The sequence below is a fragment of the Hemitrygon akajei genome, chromosome 5 (genome assembly GCF_048418815.1).
Source record: "Hemitrygon akajei chromosome 5, sHemAka1.3, whole genome shotgun sequence".
NCBI classification, from domain to species: Eukaryota; Metazoa; Chordata; class Chondrichthyes; order Myliobatiformes; family Dasyatidae; genus Hemitrygon; species Hemitrygon akajei.
In genome coordinates this window covers 24,131,225-24,148,845 of record NC_133128.1, presented here as the reverse complement: position 1 = coordinate 24,148,845, position 17,621 = coordinate 24,131,225, and the positions used below count along the sequence as shown (strand labels likewise).

At 41.2% G+C, this 17,621-nt stretch overlaps 1 protein-coding gene across 1 annotated transcript in view; it reads left to right on the top strand.

Annotated features, from left to right (window-relative positions):
- Positions 1-17,421, top strand: part of zbtb21 (zinc finger and BTB domain containing 21) — a 42,568-nt gene extending 25,147 nt beyond the window's left edge. Inside the window, exon 2 of the mRNA XM_073045035.1 lies at positions 9,402-17,421. Coding sequence (XP_072901136.1) covers positions 9,414-12,644 — 3,231 coding nt within the window. The 5' untranslated portion in view covers positions 9,402-9,413 and the 3' untranslated portion in view covers positions 12,645-17,421. The remainder of the gene's footprint in view (positions 1-9,401) is intronic.
- Positions 17,422-17,621: the final 200 nt, after the last annotated feature.

Here is a 17,621-nt window from a genome sequence, read left to right as displayed (position 1 = left end):
TATGCCAGAAGTTTGGGAGAGTCAGGAGGCAGAAGTGAGTAAACTTGGCATTACTAGGGAGAATGTGCTTGGAAACTGAAAGGGGTGACTGAAGAGATTGTGGAGGCATAAGTAGTGATCTTTCAAAAATCAATAGATTCTGGCATGGTTCCAAAAGACTGGAAATTTGCAAATGTCACTGTCCTTCAAGAAGGAGAGGCAGAAGAAAGGAAATTATAGGCTAGTTAGTCTGACCTCAGTGGTTGGGAAGACTTTGGAGTTGATTGTTAAGGGTGTGTGTTCAGGGTATTTGGAGGTACATGATAAAATAGGCCAAAGTCAGCATGGTTTCCTTAAGGGAAAATCTTGCCAGATAAATCTGTTGAAATTCTTTGAAGAAATGACAAGCAGAACAGACAAAAGAGAATCAGTGGATGTTGTGTAATTGGATTTTCAAAAGGCCTTTGACAACATGCTGCACATGAACCTTATTGACAAAATTAAGCGCCCATGGTATTACAGGAAAGATACCAGCATAGATAGAGCATTGGCTGATTGGCAAAAGGCAAAAAGTGGGAATAAAGGGAGACTTTTCTAGTTGGCTGCCAGTGTCTAGTGGTGTTCCATAGGAGTCTGTATTGGGACCACTTCTCTTTATACTAAGTCAGTGATTTGGATTACAGAATTGATGGTTTTGTGTCCAGGTTTGCAGATGATACAAAGATGGATGGAGAAGCAGCTAGTGTTGAGGAAGCAGTGAGGCTGCAGAAGGACTTAGTTTTGGAGAATGGGCAAAGAAGTGGCAGGGGGAATACAGTGTCAGAAAGACTTTGGTAGAAAAAGTAAAAGCATAGACTATTTTCTAAATAGAGAGCAAGCTCAAAAATTGGAGGTGCAATGGGACTTGTGAGTCCTTATGCAGGATTCCCTAAACGTTAAGTTGCAAGTTGAGTTGGTAGTGAGGAAGGCAAATGATTCCAGGACTGAAAGAGTTACCATACGAGGACCAATTGATGGCTCTGGATCTATTTTCACTGCAGTTCAGAAGAATGAGGGGGGAATCTCATTGAAACCTATTGAGTGTTGAAAGACCTAGATAGAGTGGATATGGAGGTGATGTCTCCTGTGGTGGGGGTGTCTAGGACCAGAGGGCACAGCCTCAGAATAGAGGGACATCCTTTTAAAATGGAATGCCTTTAGCCAGAGAGTGGTGCATCTGTGGAATTCGTTGCCACAGGTATATTTAAGGCAGAATTTGAAAGATTCTTGATTAGTCAGTTCATGAAGGGATATGGGGGGAAGGCAGGAGATTGGGGCTGAGAAGGAAATGGTTCAGCCATGATGAAATAGCAGAACAGATTTGATGAGCCAAATAGCCTAATTCTGCTCCTGTGTCTTATGGTCTTGTAATCTTATAAGGTGATTGACAGGAAATGATTTAGGTAATGGTGGTGGTGGCGTGTAAAGTGGTGGATTAGTCAATGGAGGTATTAATCAGCCTTATTGCTTGGAAAAGTTACAGATTTTGAGTCTGGTGGTTCTGGCATGAAAACTATGTAGCCTCCTCCTTAATGGGTGTGGGACTAAACAATCTAGGAGAAAGGGTGGATGGGATCCTTCATGATGTAGCTGGACTTTTGCAGCAGACTTTCTCTATATATGTCCTTGATGGGTGGGCTGGTGCCAGTGATGCGATAGGCAGTTTTAACTAACCATTGTAGAGCCTTCCCATCCAGTGAGATGAACAACAAAACCAAAATCATTGATGAAAGTTGGAAAGCAACGGGAAGGCCTTGTTTTGCACTGATGCCAAAACCCACATGAGTGCAAAACAGAAAACCAAGTATTTACTGCTATCTTTAGCTGGAAAAGCTGAGTGGATAAGGCATCTTGATCTTCATATCAGATCCCATCATAACAAATGAGAATATATGTTCAAGATGGCACCAGCAAATTGTGTGACTAATGGCGGCTTCCTGCAGACAGTTCACAAAACTACTTTTACTTCTTTCAAATATGATTCTACTAATAAGCTGTGTATGATTGGTCCCTGTGATTTACACCTTGATGGTATGTTTTTGAGCCAATTGAGCAATCTAGCGCTTTGCTGTTTCTGTGGGAGTTCGGTGAGGATGGGAGTAGAGTGTGCAGCCTGGTGGTCTGAACGTAGGGTCCAAGTCCATTGCTTCTCTCTGATTGAGACATTGAACAAGGTTGTGTTACCTGTCTCATGAGTTTCTCATGAGCATGATATAATTGTCTCATGATATTGGTATGAGGTAATTGTCTTGTGATATTGGTATGATGTAATTGTCTCCTGATAGTGGGGTGATGTGATGTCACATGATGGCATGTTCCAGCTGGTATAAAAGAGGAGACCATAGTTTGTTGGGTAGTTGTATTGTTGGGGAGTCACAGTCGGTGACTGTCCAACATTTGGAGAAGGAAGTCAGAGGATCAAAACGGGAGTGCGGCGGGAGCCATTTTGATTTTTTTCTTATTCGCATCGCAGTCAAGAGAGGCAGGACTGCGCAGGCGTGTGATGTCGGGCAGTGAAGCGGGGAAGATTTAAAAAGGGCAGAAATTCTCAATCGGGTTTCAATTGGAGAAGGAAGTCAGAGGATCAGAACGGGAGTACGGCGGGAACCATTTTGATATTTTTCTTATTCTCGTCGGAGTCAAGAGAGGCGGGACTGCGCAGGCGTGTGACATTGGGCAGTGAAGTGGGGAAAATTTAAAAAGGACACAGCCTTAAACAGCGGGCAGCGTCGTTTGCGGGCAGCAGAGTGAGCCGGGAGCAGAGTGTAGGCTGAAGGGCTTTGGCTCAACGGGCTTAGGCGGAAGCGGGCGAGGCAAGGTAGGTTTAGGTTTCAGTTTTTCCTGTTATTTGAGGAAAGGGGAAGTATGAATGTGGAGGCAGCTTGTTGTTCTCGGTGTTGGATGTGGGAGGTCCTGGAGTCTCCTAGCCTCCCGGACGTCCACATCTGCGCCAGGTGTGCCAAGCTGCATGTCCTAAGGGACCGAGTTGGGGAATTGGAGCTACAGCTTGATGACCTTCATCTGGTCAGGGAGAGTGAGGAGTTGATAGAGAGGAGTTACAGGCAGGTGGTCACACCAGGACCATGGGAGGCAGACAGGTGAGTCATGGTTAGGAGAGGGAAGGGGAAGAATCAGGTACTAGAGAGTACCCCAGTGGCTGTACCCCTTGACAATAAGTACTCCTGTTTGAGTACTCTTGGGGGGGGGGGGGGGGTGGACAGCCTACCTGGGGGAAGCAACAGGCAACACCGGCCCTGTAACTCAGAAGGGTAGGGAAAGAAAGAGGAAGGCAGTAGAAATAGGGGACTCGATAGTTAGGGGGTCAGATAGGCGATTCTGTGGACGCAATCAGGAGACCAGATGGTAGTTTGCCTCCCTGGTGCCAGGGTCCGGGATGTTTCTGATCGCATCCAAGATATCCTGAAGTGGGAGGGTGAGGAGCCAGAGGTCGTGGTACATATAGGTACCAATGACATAGGTAGGAAAAGGGAAGAGGTCCTGAAAGGAGAATATAGGGATTTAGGAAGGCAGTCGAGAAGAAGGACCGCAAAGGTAGTAATCTCGGGATTACTGCCTGTGCCATGCGACAGTGAGAGTAGGAATGGAATGAGGTGGAGGATAAATGCGTGGCTGAGGGATTGGAGCAGGGGGCAGGGATTCAAGTTTCTGGATCATTGGGACCTCTTTTGGGGCAGGTGTGACCTGTACAAAAAGGACGAGTTACACTTGAATCCCAGGGGGACCAATATCCTGGCGGGAAGGTTTAATAGAGCTGTTAGGGAGGGTTTAAACTATTTTGGCAGGGGTATGGGAACCAGAATGATGGAGCAGTGGAGAGGGAAAACAGAAATAGATCTAAGGTAGTGAGCAGTAAGGATGTCAGGAAGGACAGGCAGGTGATGGAGCAAATTTGCAGCCATTGGGATGAGTTGCAGTCTCAGGATGATATGTTGAAAGGCATGGACAGAGTGGATGTGGCAAAGTTGTTTCCCATTGTGAGGGAGTCAAGAGGACATGACTTGGGGATTGCAGAGCGCCCATTCAGAACAGAGATGCCAGAGGGTGGTGAGTCTATGGAATTTGTTGCCACAGGCAGCAGTGGAGGCCAAGTCATTGAGTGTATTTAAGGCAGAGATTGATAGGTATCTGAGTAGTCAGGGCATCAAAGGTTATGGTGAGAAGGCGGTGGAACGGGACTAAATGGGAGATTGGATCAGCTCATGATGAAATGGTGGAGCAGACTCGATGCGCCGAATGGCTGGCTCCTGCTCCTTTGTCTTATGGTCTTATGGCCTATGGTTATGTAATCGTAGAATGGGAGACAGAGAGAGTCGAGAGAGAGAGTGAAGAATTACCAGCTTCATATGAACCCTAAGTATTGGGTAGAAATCAACGGTGTTCTGTGTGTCTCAAAGTGATTGACATGAATTGTGGCACACACTTTTCGTTAACCCCTGCATGGTCTCAGGTGTTGTGTGGTGACCACCTCCGTCAAAAGGTCAGTTGCTTTGAGAAATCTTATTCTTCAGGATCTCTTCCGAAAAGGCATTTCTCGGCTGGGATCTACGTCAACGGTTTCGTCTTTTCTTGAAGAATTGCTCATCGCTGGTTCGGGAAGTCTCTCCTCTCACTTACTTTATGAATCGTATGGACTTATCCAACTACCACTTTAAGACTCTGCTTGAGTAAGATCTGTTAAGAATTGTCTCTAAGTTCGACTGTTTGATAACTATAGACGCATAACACTGTTAACTTCCATTTAAGTTGGTTGTTTGTTTACTTTTCTATATTAATGAGTAGAAGTTAATAAATTTTGTTGTTTATTTATAAAAACCCAACTCATTTTCATATCTATTGCTGCTGGTGCATAACAGTTGAAATTTATGAAGACAAGAGTGGAAGATGGATGGGTGTTCAGCACCATCTGCCTGCATTTGATGCTTTTCTCTCCCTCTCACTAGTTGCTATCAAAGGAAAGTGCAGGAGTCTTGGGATCCAATGTGGCAAGGATTGATTAGCAAGGCTCATGGTTGTGGACTCATTTTGGGGGACTTTGAGATTCATGTTGCTTTCTGGGTACTCTTTTTTTTTGCTGTTCTTGAGCAGTTTGACGGGGTGATCGATGCGGACTGGGGCGCTTTAGTGAAGACTAGCTCTGCAGCTTGCAGTCGGCTATCATCATGGCACTGAACTGAACTAAACTGAATATTGGACTCCTAGTTTGATGTTGAGTGTGTTGTTCATTCGCTTTTTGATTTTTTTTATCGTGCATAGGGTGTTCAATGTTTTTCTTTGAATGGGTTCCATGGTGTTTCTGTTTCTTGGCTCCCTGGTGGAAGATGAATCTCAGAGTTGTATTCTGTATGTACTTTGAATCTTTACGTTCTCTTTACTCCACATATTAAGCACGACTCTACTGAATACAACAATAGCTATGAAATAGCAACATTTGAGAAGCATTCCTGATACCCTACTTAAAACTGAATTGTGCCAAGTGCCCAAAAGCAGATCACATGCTATCTGAAAAGAGATGGAAGATTGCTAAAAGTTGATCATTTGTTCATCAACAACCTGCATGGTCATGCTCCATTAGAGTCCCATGAGGACTAACCACTCGGTATCTCAACACAGCTTTGGCCACCTCCAGACGAAGCAGATAAAGTTCAGAGGTGTGAAAAGGTTGACTGCCCTTAGCATCAAGCTAGAATTTGACAAAATGTTAAGGGGCATGGGCAAACTAGAAGTCAATAGGAATTGAGGAACACTGTCATTGGTGCTATTTTTCTTTGAGTCTCCATTGACCATAAACTTAATGAGACCAGCCACATAAATACTTTGGCTGAAACTGTAGGCCAGAGACTAGGTATTCTGTACCAAGTGATTTACCTGCTGACACCTTATGTAAGGCATTTGCCATTTGTAATGTCCAATATTCTTCCTTTGCATGGATGCAATATTAACATTCAAGGAGCTCAACACCATATAGAACAAAATGACAAGATTTGGAACCTTGCTACCTACCATTCTGAAAGCCAGGCTGACTATCCCTAATTAGACCCTGTCTATACAAATTCTCTTATGTCCAGTTCCTTAGAATAACTTACAAGAATAACGTTCCTACTACTGATGTCAGGCTCACCGGCCTATTTCCTGGTTTATTCTTAGAGCCTTCTCCTTTCTTAGGTGGAACAACATTAGCTATCTTCCAATCTTCTGGTACCTCACCTGTCGCTAAGGATGATTTAAATATCTCTGCTAGTGCTCCTGCAATTTCTACACTTCCCTCCCACAGGATCCAATGGAACACCTTGTCAGGCCCTGGGGATTTATCCATCCTAATTTGCCTTAAGACTGCAAACACCTCCTCTGATGTAATCTGTATAGAGTCAAAAACCTCGCTGCTGTTTTGCTTCACTTCTATAGCCTGTGTATCTGTCTGCCGAGGAAATACAGATGCAAAAATTCCATTTAAGATCTCTCACATCTCTTTTAGCTCCACGCATAGATTACTATTTTGATCTTACAGAGGACCAATTTTTTTTCCCTTGCAATCTTTTTGCTCTTAACATATCTGTAGAAGCCACTAGTATTCTCTTTCAAACATGAGAAAAAACCTGCAGGTGCTGGAAATCCAAGGCAACAAACATAAAATGCTGGAAGGTCTCAGCAGGTAAGGCAACATCTATGGAAAAGAATAAACAGTTAACATTTCAGGCCAAGACCCTTCTTCGGGACTGGGGGAAAAAAAGATGAAAAGTCAGAGTAGGGAGTGGATGAAGAGGTACAAGGTGGCAGACGATGGGTGAAATCGGGAGGAGGAGTGGTAAAATAAAGAGCTGGGAAGTTGATTAGTAAAAGGACTAGAGAAGGGGGAATCTGATAGGAGAGGGTAGGAGACATGGAAGCAAGGGGAGCACCGAGGGGGGTGATGGGCAGGTAAGGAAAAAGGTGAGAGGGAAGCAGGAATGGAGTGGGGGGTGTTACCTGTCGCGTGAGTTTCTTGTGAGCATGATGTAATTGTCTTGTGATATTGGTATGATGTGATAGTTGGGTGATGTGATGTCATATGATGGCATGCCCTGCTGGTATAAAAGGGGAGACAATAATTTGTTGCGTTGGTGTTTCGTTGGGAGTCGCAGTCATTTACGTAATCATAGAAGGAGGGAGAGAGAGAGTGAAGAAATACCAGCTTCGTGTGAACCCAAAGAATTGGGTAGAAATCAATGGCGTTCTGTATGTATCAAAGTGATTGACGTGAAGTGTGGCACGCACTTTTGGTTAACCCCTGCAAGGTCTCGGGTATGTGGTGACTACCTCCAGCGAAAGGTCAGTTACTTTGAGAAATCTTATTCTTCGGGTTCTCTTCAGAAAAGGCATTTAGCGGCTGGGATCTGTGTCAACAGTTTGATCTTTCTTCAGGCATCGATCCAAAGCTGGTTCGGGAAGCCTCTCCTCTCCCTTACTTTATGAATCATATGGACATTAAACTACCACTTTAAGACTGTGCTTGAATAAGAATTGTCAAGAATTATCTCTAAATTTGACTGTTTGATAACTATAGACGCATAACACTGTTAACTTCCGTTTAAGTTAGTCGTTTGTTTACTTTTCGATGTTTTTGAGTAGAGGTTAATAAATTTCATTGTTTATTTATAAAAAGCTGACTCAACTTCATATCTACTGCTGCTGGTGCATAACAGGGGCAATTACAGGAAGTTCAAGAAATCAATATTCATCCCATCATGTTGAAGGTTACCCAGATGGAATATGAGGTGTTGCGCTTCCAACCTTAGTGTGGCCTGAATCACGGCAATAGAAGAGGACATGGACTGACATTAGGTCGTCCATCTTTAGCTCTGGTTTCCTAATGCAGTCAGCAAGAAGCTATGGCCACATGCACTTCTCCAGGTGTAATTATCAGGGACACTGATGACTACAACCACAAAAAGAGCATTATTTTAACAAGAAAGAGCACAACCAGCACAAGCAAAAACAAGTGCTTCTAAGTGCTCAAAGTGAGCATAGTATTGCTATACTGAGATAATGATTAGAGTTTTGTAGGTTGGTTCAAAAGCCGAATGCTCTAAAGATCCTGCTTGATTAATTTCTCATTGTGCATTTCCAATTTGCACTTGACAATGTATCAGAACATTTCCTAAATATATGGTACAGTTGACCTTCACTAATCCAACTACCTGTAAATCGGTTCCTTCAATAATCGGGCACCGAGTTCAAATTTTCCGCACAACTGTAATTTCAAATTTCCTGTGCCACCGTACCAATCTGCTGCGCATTGTTTTGGTTGCGCTAGATCTGTTCATGTGTTGGCGCGCTCTTGTAAGCGCAGATAGACAATTCCTGCTTGTATTCCTGCATTTATTAATATCATTTGCATGAGGCGCAGCTGCCTGGCACCCACCCATCTCACCCGCCAGCATGTGCTGGGTCGGTCCACCTTTTCGTCCGCCTGCCGGCAATGGCACACTGCCGTCCAGCGTTGCCCAGCTGGCGCTCCGTTCTCTTCTGCCTACGACCTCAGATCAGACATGGTGACCTGCTGAATTTAAGCATATTCCTAAGCGGAGGAAAAGAAACTAACGAGGGTTCCCTCAGTAACTGCGAGTGAAGAGGGAAGAGCCCAGCACCGAATCCCCGGCCGCCTGGCGGTTGCGTGAAATGTGGCGTATAGAAGACCTCCTTTCTCCGACTTCTGCTTCTGCTCACCCAGGTGTGCTGCCACCAACGTCAACAATTTTTGAAGAAACTGTTGTGCCAGTTTCAGCACCAGTTCCTGATGCTTCACTCATTTTTCAAGATGAAGATGTTGATGATCCTGACAACCCCACACTTGCAGACATGTAACTTTGCCTGTAGGTATATTAAACATCTCACTTTAGAAGCTCGACTGTATGTATGTTAATTCCTGTACATTAACCTGTACCCTTTGTTTTATCTGTGCCTGTACAGTATATTACTTTATTAAAATTTCACTTGCTACTCATTTAATATTTCTGCTTCATTATTATCTAACTAGTACTGATTTACATGATATTTTAAAGGTATGATGAGGCGGTTAACTATTGCTTAATGTGATCCTTCTGTAATTCAGCATCTTCACTAACCCGGCACTCCTCAGGTTCCAATGGTGCCGGATTATAGAAGGTTGACCTGTATTTAATTTGGACAAGAATATCAAATCAGGCTTTTGGTGGATGTCATACTGATTTGTAAATATTACTGCTGCTGCATAGCTTATACTTTTTGTTTGTTAGAGAATGTCGAGATTTCTTCAAACACTTTATTGAATTTTTTCTGTATTTGCTGTATTCTCAATATACATTTTCTTTTTGATGTTTGATGTTAATTTTTCTACTCTTTTGCAGGTGGACTAGATCATGGAAGGATTACTTCACTACATCAATCCAGCACATGCCATCTCTCTCCTGAGTGCTCTCAATGAAGATCGTCTAAAAGGCCAGCTGTGTGATGTAGTCCTAATTGTTGGTGACCACAAATTCCGGGCCCATAAGAATGTTCTGGCTGCCAGCAGTGATTACTTCCGGGCTTTATTTACTAAGAAAGAGAACGAGAGCCAGTCAGTCTTCCAGCTGGATCTCTGTGAAGCACCTATTTTTGAAAATGTTCTGAATTACATCTACTCTTCATCCCTCTTCATAGAGAAGAAAAGTCTAGCAGCCATCCATGATCTAGGTGGTGACCTTGGTATCTCTTTTCTCACCAGCATCCCATCGCAGACACCTCAGATTTCTTGCACACCAGGTCCTACTAAAAAGCTGAGTAAAGTCGATGATGGCAGTAGCTCCCAGCCACGAAGTGTCATTGTATGTCAGAGTCGCAATGACCTTGATAAAAATAGCAATGAGTCTGAAGCAAAGGGTGGTGATTCCACTCAGAAAAAGGAAACATCAGAGGAAGAACCAAGACACAGTATTAAATCCTCATCTTTGATGAATGCCTTAAGAGCAAATTCTAGTGCTGTGGCTAGAGATGTTGAGACGACTCATCTATTGGAAGATAAAGGACAACCAACGTTAAAGGATATGCCTAGTACTTCAGGCAACACAAAATACCATGAAGCCATCAAATCTCTGGAAGAACGAAATGGTAGGATGAGATTTTGGTGGGATAGGAAAAGTTCCATGAGCATGGATGGCACTTCGAGTTTCACTGGCAATGTTTCTGATACAAGGCAAAGTCTGACTGACCTCCTGGTTAATGGAAAGCCTTTGTCTAGGCCACAACTAACACCTGCATTCTCATTTCATGGAACCACAGGATTTGCATATTCCCAACAAAAATCTGGGCACACAGTAAATCCTGGTATAATGGAAGAGAATAATTTGTTGTATTATACCAAGGTGGGGCCCGCAGTTCAACCTCCAAGATTGCAGTCTAATAGCCAGAGTGTTGTCAGCAGTGGTCCACTAGTGAAAAGTTTACTTCGGAGATCATTGTCAATGGATAGTCAGGTCCCTTGTTACTCTTCTCCTCTTGATCAGAAACTGAACTATGGATCATCATCAGTGTGTAAGCCTGAACCACTGGAGTTGGCTTGCGATGTATCATCTCAAAAGCTGTTAAATGCAGATACAATAAAGCAACAACTTCAAAAAGATATGCCTCAGGTTGGGCAGACGTGTCGTCCAAAACAACTTGGCGTATCTCGGCCTGCAGATGCTGAGGTCATCTCATTATCAACAGCTGTTAAAGTGAAAACAGAACCTTGTAGTCCCGTCTCAGAAACTTCTGATATAATTCGGGTTACTGTGGGAGAAACTTCACCATCTACCAGTAAGGAATTCGCAGTGAAAAATGCAGAGGGGAACAGAAGAACATCAATGCTACCAGTGAAGAGAAGATTCCAGGCTGAAAATGCAAAGTTTTCTTTTGAAAAATCAGAATCTTTCCAACATTCTCCCAAAATAACTCAAAGCTTTCTGGAAAGTTCAAGCCCTACTACAGGTGATGCTAATCCCAATTTGTTGAAGACTGATGAGAACAAGGAGGAATATTCTGATCCTGAATCAGCAATAACTGGTAAGCAGTTCAAATGCAGGACCTGCTTCAAGATATTCCGATCTACAACAGGCCTTTTCCGCCACGTTGACATGTACCATAACCCAGATAAGCCATATGCCTGTGATATCTGCCACAAGAGATTTCTTACCAATTTCAAAGTTTGGACACACTGCCAAACACAACATGGAGTAGTTATCAATCCGTCGGCAGCCACCAGCTCTGGTCCAGTTTCAGAAGAAAAATTTCATAAGAAACTGAGTGACATGATACGTGAGAGGGAGATCAAGAAGGCCCTTTTTCACAAGTTGCGCCGCAAGCAGATCTCTCATAGTTACCCAGGCCTACGATCAGAACAAGGATTCAAAAAGAATTTGAAGTCTGTAACCAAAGGTGTATACATCTGCACAACATGTGGAAAGCTGTTCCGCTTCTTGTCGCGTTATAGACAACACATGAAGACCCATCCAGGTGAGAAGCCCTTTGTTTGCAAGCTCTATAACAAGGCTTTCAAGTCAAAAGAACAAGGTATTACTGAAAATCTGAGTGAAGATAGTACTGAACATCAGTGTGAGCATTGTAATACCAAGATGCCATCGATGGCAGAGAAGGCAAAACATGAGAGGATTTGTAGGAATGTTACTGTGTGCTGCTACTGTAGCCTTAGGTTCTGTTCCAGAGAACTAAAGCAAGAGCACGAAAGTCAGTGTGAATACAAGAAACTAACCTGCCTAGAGTGTAAACGTACATTTAAGTCCTCTTTCAGCATTTGGCGTCATCAGATCGAAGTCCACAATGAAAATACAATGGCTCCAGTAGAACAGTCTTGCTTGAATTCAGTAGGTCATAATGGTTTATTGCCAAAGGAAGGTCAGACTGAAGTTGGAGAACACTCAGTAGCCAGCCCCAGTACTTCAAAGGATGACGAAGTATGCACTGATTCTTCAGAACCTATGTATGTTGATTCTGAAGACTCCTCTTGCTTTCCTGAAGATCTGAGTGTCTCAAGTTGCAGGAATACCAACACTAAAGATGATCATCTCTCTGATGAGGTCTCTTCTAATCCCATCCATTTGGAAGGCATAGCCTCTGAATCAAACAGTTGTAGTGGGGAACCAGCAGACCTAACATACAAACGAGAACATGGACTTTGGCCATGTGAAAAATGTGGCAAGCTCTTCACACTCCATAAGCAGCTGGAGCGTCATCAGGAATTGCTGTGTGCTGTTAAGCCATTCATTTGCCACGTTTGCCATAAAGCCTTCCGTACCAACTTCCGTCTTTGGAGCCACTTCCAGTCTCACATTTCTCAGTCAGGAGAACATCTTGAAATCTCTAAACCTGCAAGAAGTCCTTCTCGTGTTCCGCCTCCTCCACCCCCGCCACCACCTCAAGAGCACTCCCCTGATCCTGAACCCCCCTCAAATCGCTCAGATAGGTCCCGCAGCCCACAGGCATCAGATACACTTTTTTCACAGGCCCCTCCTCTTGCAGCAGCTACCTTTCAAAGGCCATTCATGTGCAAATTTTGCCGCAGGACTTTCAAGACCGCTTTCAGTTTGTGGAGCCATGAACAGACACACAACTGATACAAGATTTAATTCTATGATTTCTACGGAATTCCACTAGATTTATTGAAAAGGTGCAAAGAGCATGGGCTGACTATAAGGCAATATAAATGTTTAGTATATTGAAGAGTTTGTTAAGAAAGCTGTAAAGTAATATATAAAACTGGTATTACTGATAAAAGAAAGTAAAATGTCTAGAGTTTTTAAAAAAAAAAATCCATCGTTGTTATTCCGGTGCTATATAGAAGCATATTTTTATGTGATGGGAGTTTACCAGTATTATATAATCTTCATTTAAGTAGGACTGGATTAATACTGTTGAACCAGTTGATGCATTGAGATGGCTGCTTACCATGTGGTTTTAAAATTGAATAACATGAAGTTTAGATAATATTAAAGCAATTTTATTACATTAGCAACAACTTAATTAACAATTACTGGGTCAGTTGTTTTGACAGATTGACTGTTAGATTGGACGGAATCAAATACAATGTTGCATTTATCTTCAGCACAGCAAAGACTACAGACACAATGGTTAAGTTCTATGGATGTGTTGCAATTCATTGTTCAATCAGTGTAGATTTAACTCATTAAAAGCTCCTTGGAATTAATTGGGATCTCCTACAACAAATGAGTTGTAAACCAGTCAGGAGATTGGAGAAGGAACTGAAACATGGTTGTCAATCACTCTTTACCAGTTAGTACCGTGGATGAGAAGCTACTGCAAGCAATGGAATTTTAACTGAGGTGACTCCAAGAAATAATTTGCAACCTCCAGCCAGAAAGGGATAAAGATTATCTTTATTCATGTGCTCTCAGTCATTCAATGATTTTATACTGTACCTATTAAAAAGTGCTTCCATTGTGAGATTTGAAATACACATTGAAATTAATTTTTAAAAGTATGTTGTGATGAGGACCAGAATTAGCAGACAAGATGAATGAAAGTTCCAAATAGTTTGAGAAAGGAACCAACTATTATGTCCAAGAACCATATTAATCCTCCAACAGCATATGTGTATGTTGAAAGATGATAACTGGAACTTTAATGGGGAACAGTAGAATGGGCACAGTACTCCCACCACAAGTTCTCTTTTGTGTGATAGACAATGTTCAGGTTTGTTTGCTTAATAACTGAGTTCTTTAAGTCTATTACAATATATTCAAAGTTAGTGAAATAATGATTTGCTAATAATGACAATAAATGAGATCATGGAAGAGGATATGTCTTTCAGAATTATGTACAGAATGTCCAATCAGGCCAATTTGTAATAAATGAATAGTGTTTTTATTATAATCTGGCTTAACAGTGAAATGCAATGGCACAGAAAATAGAGCATTACACTGACTTTGTTTTTGTTGAATATAATCTCAGGAAGGTCAATAGTGTAGTGCAGCAGAGTGGATAGCTCATTGCCATTGCATTTGTTTGTAAGAACTTAAATTTCCATAGAATCTGCCAGTGACTGAAGTTGTCATTCAGTATCCTTCATTTCAGGCCATAAGTATGTTTTGCATAATAATATTTCTTTTTTTTACATGGAATTAATAGAAAGACATCTGGTTAGTATTTGTTTGACATTCAAATATGAATTATCTGACCAGAATCTGCTTTAGGGATAGTGCTGTATTGAAAACATACTGGCATGTCCAGACCAGTAAGATCATAACAGTTCTGATTTTCCTGATCTGCATCCAGTTGTGATTTACATTAAAATAATTTGAAGGACCAGATAAAGTCTTTCTCATTTTACCCAAGCAGAAAATTAGAAGGCTTCTATTAATACTGGCAGGACTATTGCTTATATCTGTAATATAATTATCAGTGCAAAATTCATCTTAATGCAGAAGAAATCGGGTAGCTTAATTTTTCATTGTAGCTAAACATTAATTCTCAGAATTGTTATTTTAAAGGACAGTATACAGTCTGCAGCTTTGGACATTTTCAGCTTAATTCTTGAGTTAATGAACTTCATATTACCAGCATAGAATATAATTGTGTAAATCTTTATTTCCAGGTAAATGTCATTTATGGCAGTAAACAAGGAACAGAAGTCGATATATCATTCCCTATAATCTTGATAACTGATTGCTTTTAAAATTGGAACTCTAGCGCCAAATGAAGTCTTTTTAATTTAAAAAGATCTTTCTCATAATAAAACTGCTCCACTCTTAGCTTGGAATGTAATTTTGTCAGCGTAAACACCAGTCAGCATAACAAAGACAAGGTGGCTGAAATAATTATCTATTTGTTGACAATGATACTTTCATGATTAACCAAATTAAAAAGGGAAGTTAGTTTTGAAGGTTTAAAAAATGTATTAACCTTTCATGACTTTTCCCAAACCCAGGGAATAGGAGAGTGTGTTACATTGAGGAGTAAGGTGGTCTATAACTTGGAGTATCTATGTATATTACTGCCCTGGTTGGCATTAGATAGTTACATTGCTTGGTTTCAAAGCTGCACAGAAGATCCTACAAATAGTAAAAAGCATTTCTATTGGCAAAAGGTAAAGAAACGGAATCATGAAATAGAGAAAGAATGGCAATGAATATAACATTCGTATTGTAGATTGCAGAAAGACAACTTTGTTATAAATACTGTAGCTGATCAATATGTTTGGTTGCACTATAGCATAGATTTAATGGGCACTTTTAATTTTTTTTATTATTACAAGATTTTGAGTTATGGTGACCAGGATATGTAAATCAAGACTGTCAATACTGTCTCAGCTGATTGAACTTCAAGAAGAGGTTAGATTATTCTGAACAAAAGAAAATGCATAAATTGCTAAAGTTCCAAATTTTTAGAACACTTTTCTTGTCCAGGGCATCGGAAGTTTCTTTACAATAATTGAAGTACTTCCACTTTGTAATATAGGGAACATGGAAACAATTTTTCACATAGCAGTCTCTGGCAAACAGAATGAAATAATAGACAAGTAATTGTTTGTAATGCTTAATGTTGATCGAATTGGCCATTTCACTAGGAGAACCAAAATTAATTGAAGTATCTTATAAGCATTTTGGAGCAGTGATAAAAATAATACAAGTATTTTCAATCAATATAGCAAAGTTTTCATAAGTTTTGACTCTAGTTTCAAGTTCATACCCCCCAGTTGTAATTAAATCAAGGCATCCCCTAAGTCTCTGTGCTTGGATTTCAGGCTTAATAATGGATTTAATCTTAAAGAGAAAAAGTTGATGGATGATAGATAATCCATCTTCAAAGTGTTGTCTTATTTTGAAAGTAGGCAATATTATTTTAATTTTGCAAGTGTCAGATATTTGCTGGTATTACATCTTCTAATTATGAATAATACTTATAGAATTTCAAGTAGAGTGGTGACAGCTGCTCCCAATAGAAGTTCCTATGTAACTGGACTAAACAATATTTGTAATATTAACACTATTGAATTCTTAGTTTTTTAAATCTACATCTTGTTGGATAAACATGATATATTAAGCAATTTATATTTCAGGAGCCTTAATAGTTTAATGTAAAAATTTGAGCATAACAAAATATTATTTTGTGGAATTAGATAACATCTTCAAAACTGGTCTGTATTTCAAAACGATTGGGTTAGACAAAAGCAAATAATGCCAATTGATCATGAAATTGAAAGTCAGTGCCACAGAAATGTCACAGAACAGAGAAGTCAGTGTTAGTGTTGTAACTAATAGTTTTTAACTAACTTAGTATATAGGTTTCAGGTTCTAATGGTATATTGTAGTGGTGTGTAGAGTTCTAGGCAGACCATAGATTTTAGACCATGCCTTGAAATTTATCCAAAAAGCACCCGAGGAAGACTTGGATATTGAAGGCAAAGTGTTAGCCCTCAGCTGTTCTTCATTGTAAGGTTCTGAATTATAAAGAAACATGATGTATTTTGGCCTGTAAAAGTGGTCTTTGAATAATAATCTTGCAAAAAAGCATTTAAGAGTGCTATAGGTTAAAAATTAGGATAAACATAATTGTAGGATTGATACTGATATTGGACAACTCTTTGGATTGGAGAGGTTTGAGTATATGTGAAATATACTTATGGGTGCAATGATCATTTTTAAAGAACAGTTGGATATACCGTAGTAGAGGAGGAACAAGTTTGGACAAAAATTCTAGTATTTTGTGAAATTTGACCCTTAAGTAATTGGAGTATGGATTAAACTTGCTTGCATCATACCCTGGGGTGCTTTCTTCAGTTGCCTGATGAGATAACCATAGCCTTTTGCCAGGAGCAGATGTTGTCAGGTGGTGCTCAACCTTCATAGAGTGTTTCCACCCTAACTACTACACTCTCCAGTTGGTGGGTCAGCAGTGGTGGCCAAGTCACTGCCCATCTGCTCCCGACTTCCAGCTCAACCCCTCTCAGCTGCTCCATATCCAGCACAAGGCTCTCTCTGCTTCCTCCACCATCCTGCAAGCTGCTTGGTTCATGCTCTTTTTATCAAGGCCCAACGCAGACAGCAACTTCCATATCGACCTTGTCAGGAACTCTCTACAGCTGATCTCCACAGGGAATAGCCATGTCAGCCATCCTTTGAACTATACTCCTGAACTCAGGAATGGTACTTCAGGGTCTTCCTCTCATGAGCCTCCTCACATTCTAGAAACAAAGCTGTGCTGAACATGTCCTTACCTGAGAAATTACCTAGGGTTACCTGTAGCCCTCTATTTTTCTGAGCTCCATATACCTGCCCAGGAGTCTCTATCCCTATTGTATCCGCCTCCACCACCGTCGCCTGCAGCCCATTCCACACACTCACCACTCTCTGCGTTTTTTAAAAAAAAATGAAACTTACCCGTTATCTCCTCTGTACCTACTTCCAAGCACCTTAAAACTGTGTCCTCTCATGCTAGCCAGTTTAACCCTTGGAAAAAGCCTCTGACTATCCACACGATCAATGCCTCTCACCATCTTATCCTCCTCTATCAAGTCACCTCTCATCCTCCGTCGCTCCAAGGAAAAAAAGGCCGAGCTCACTCAACCTATTCCC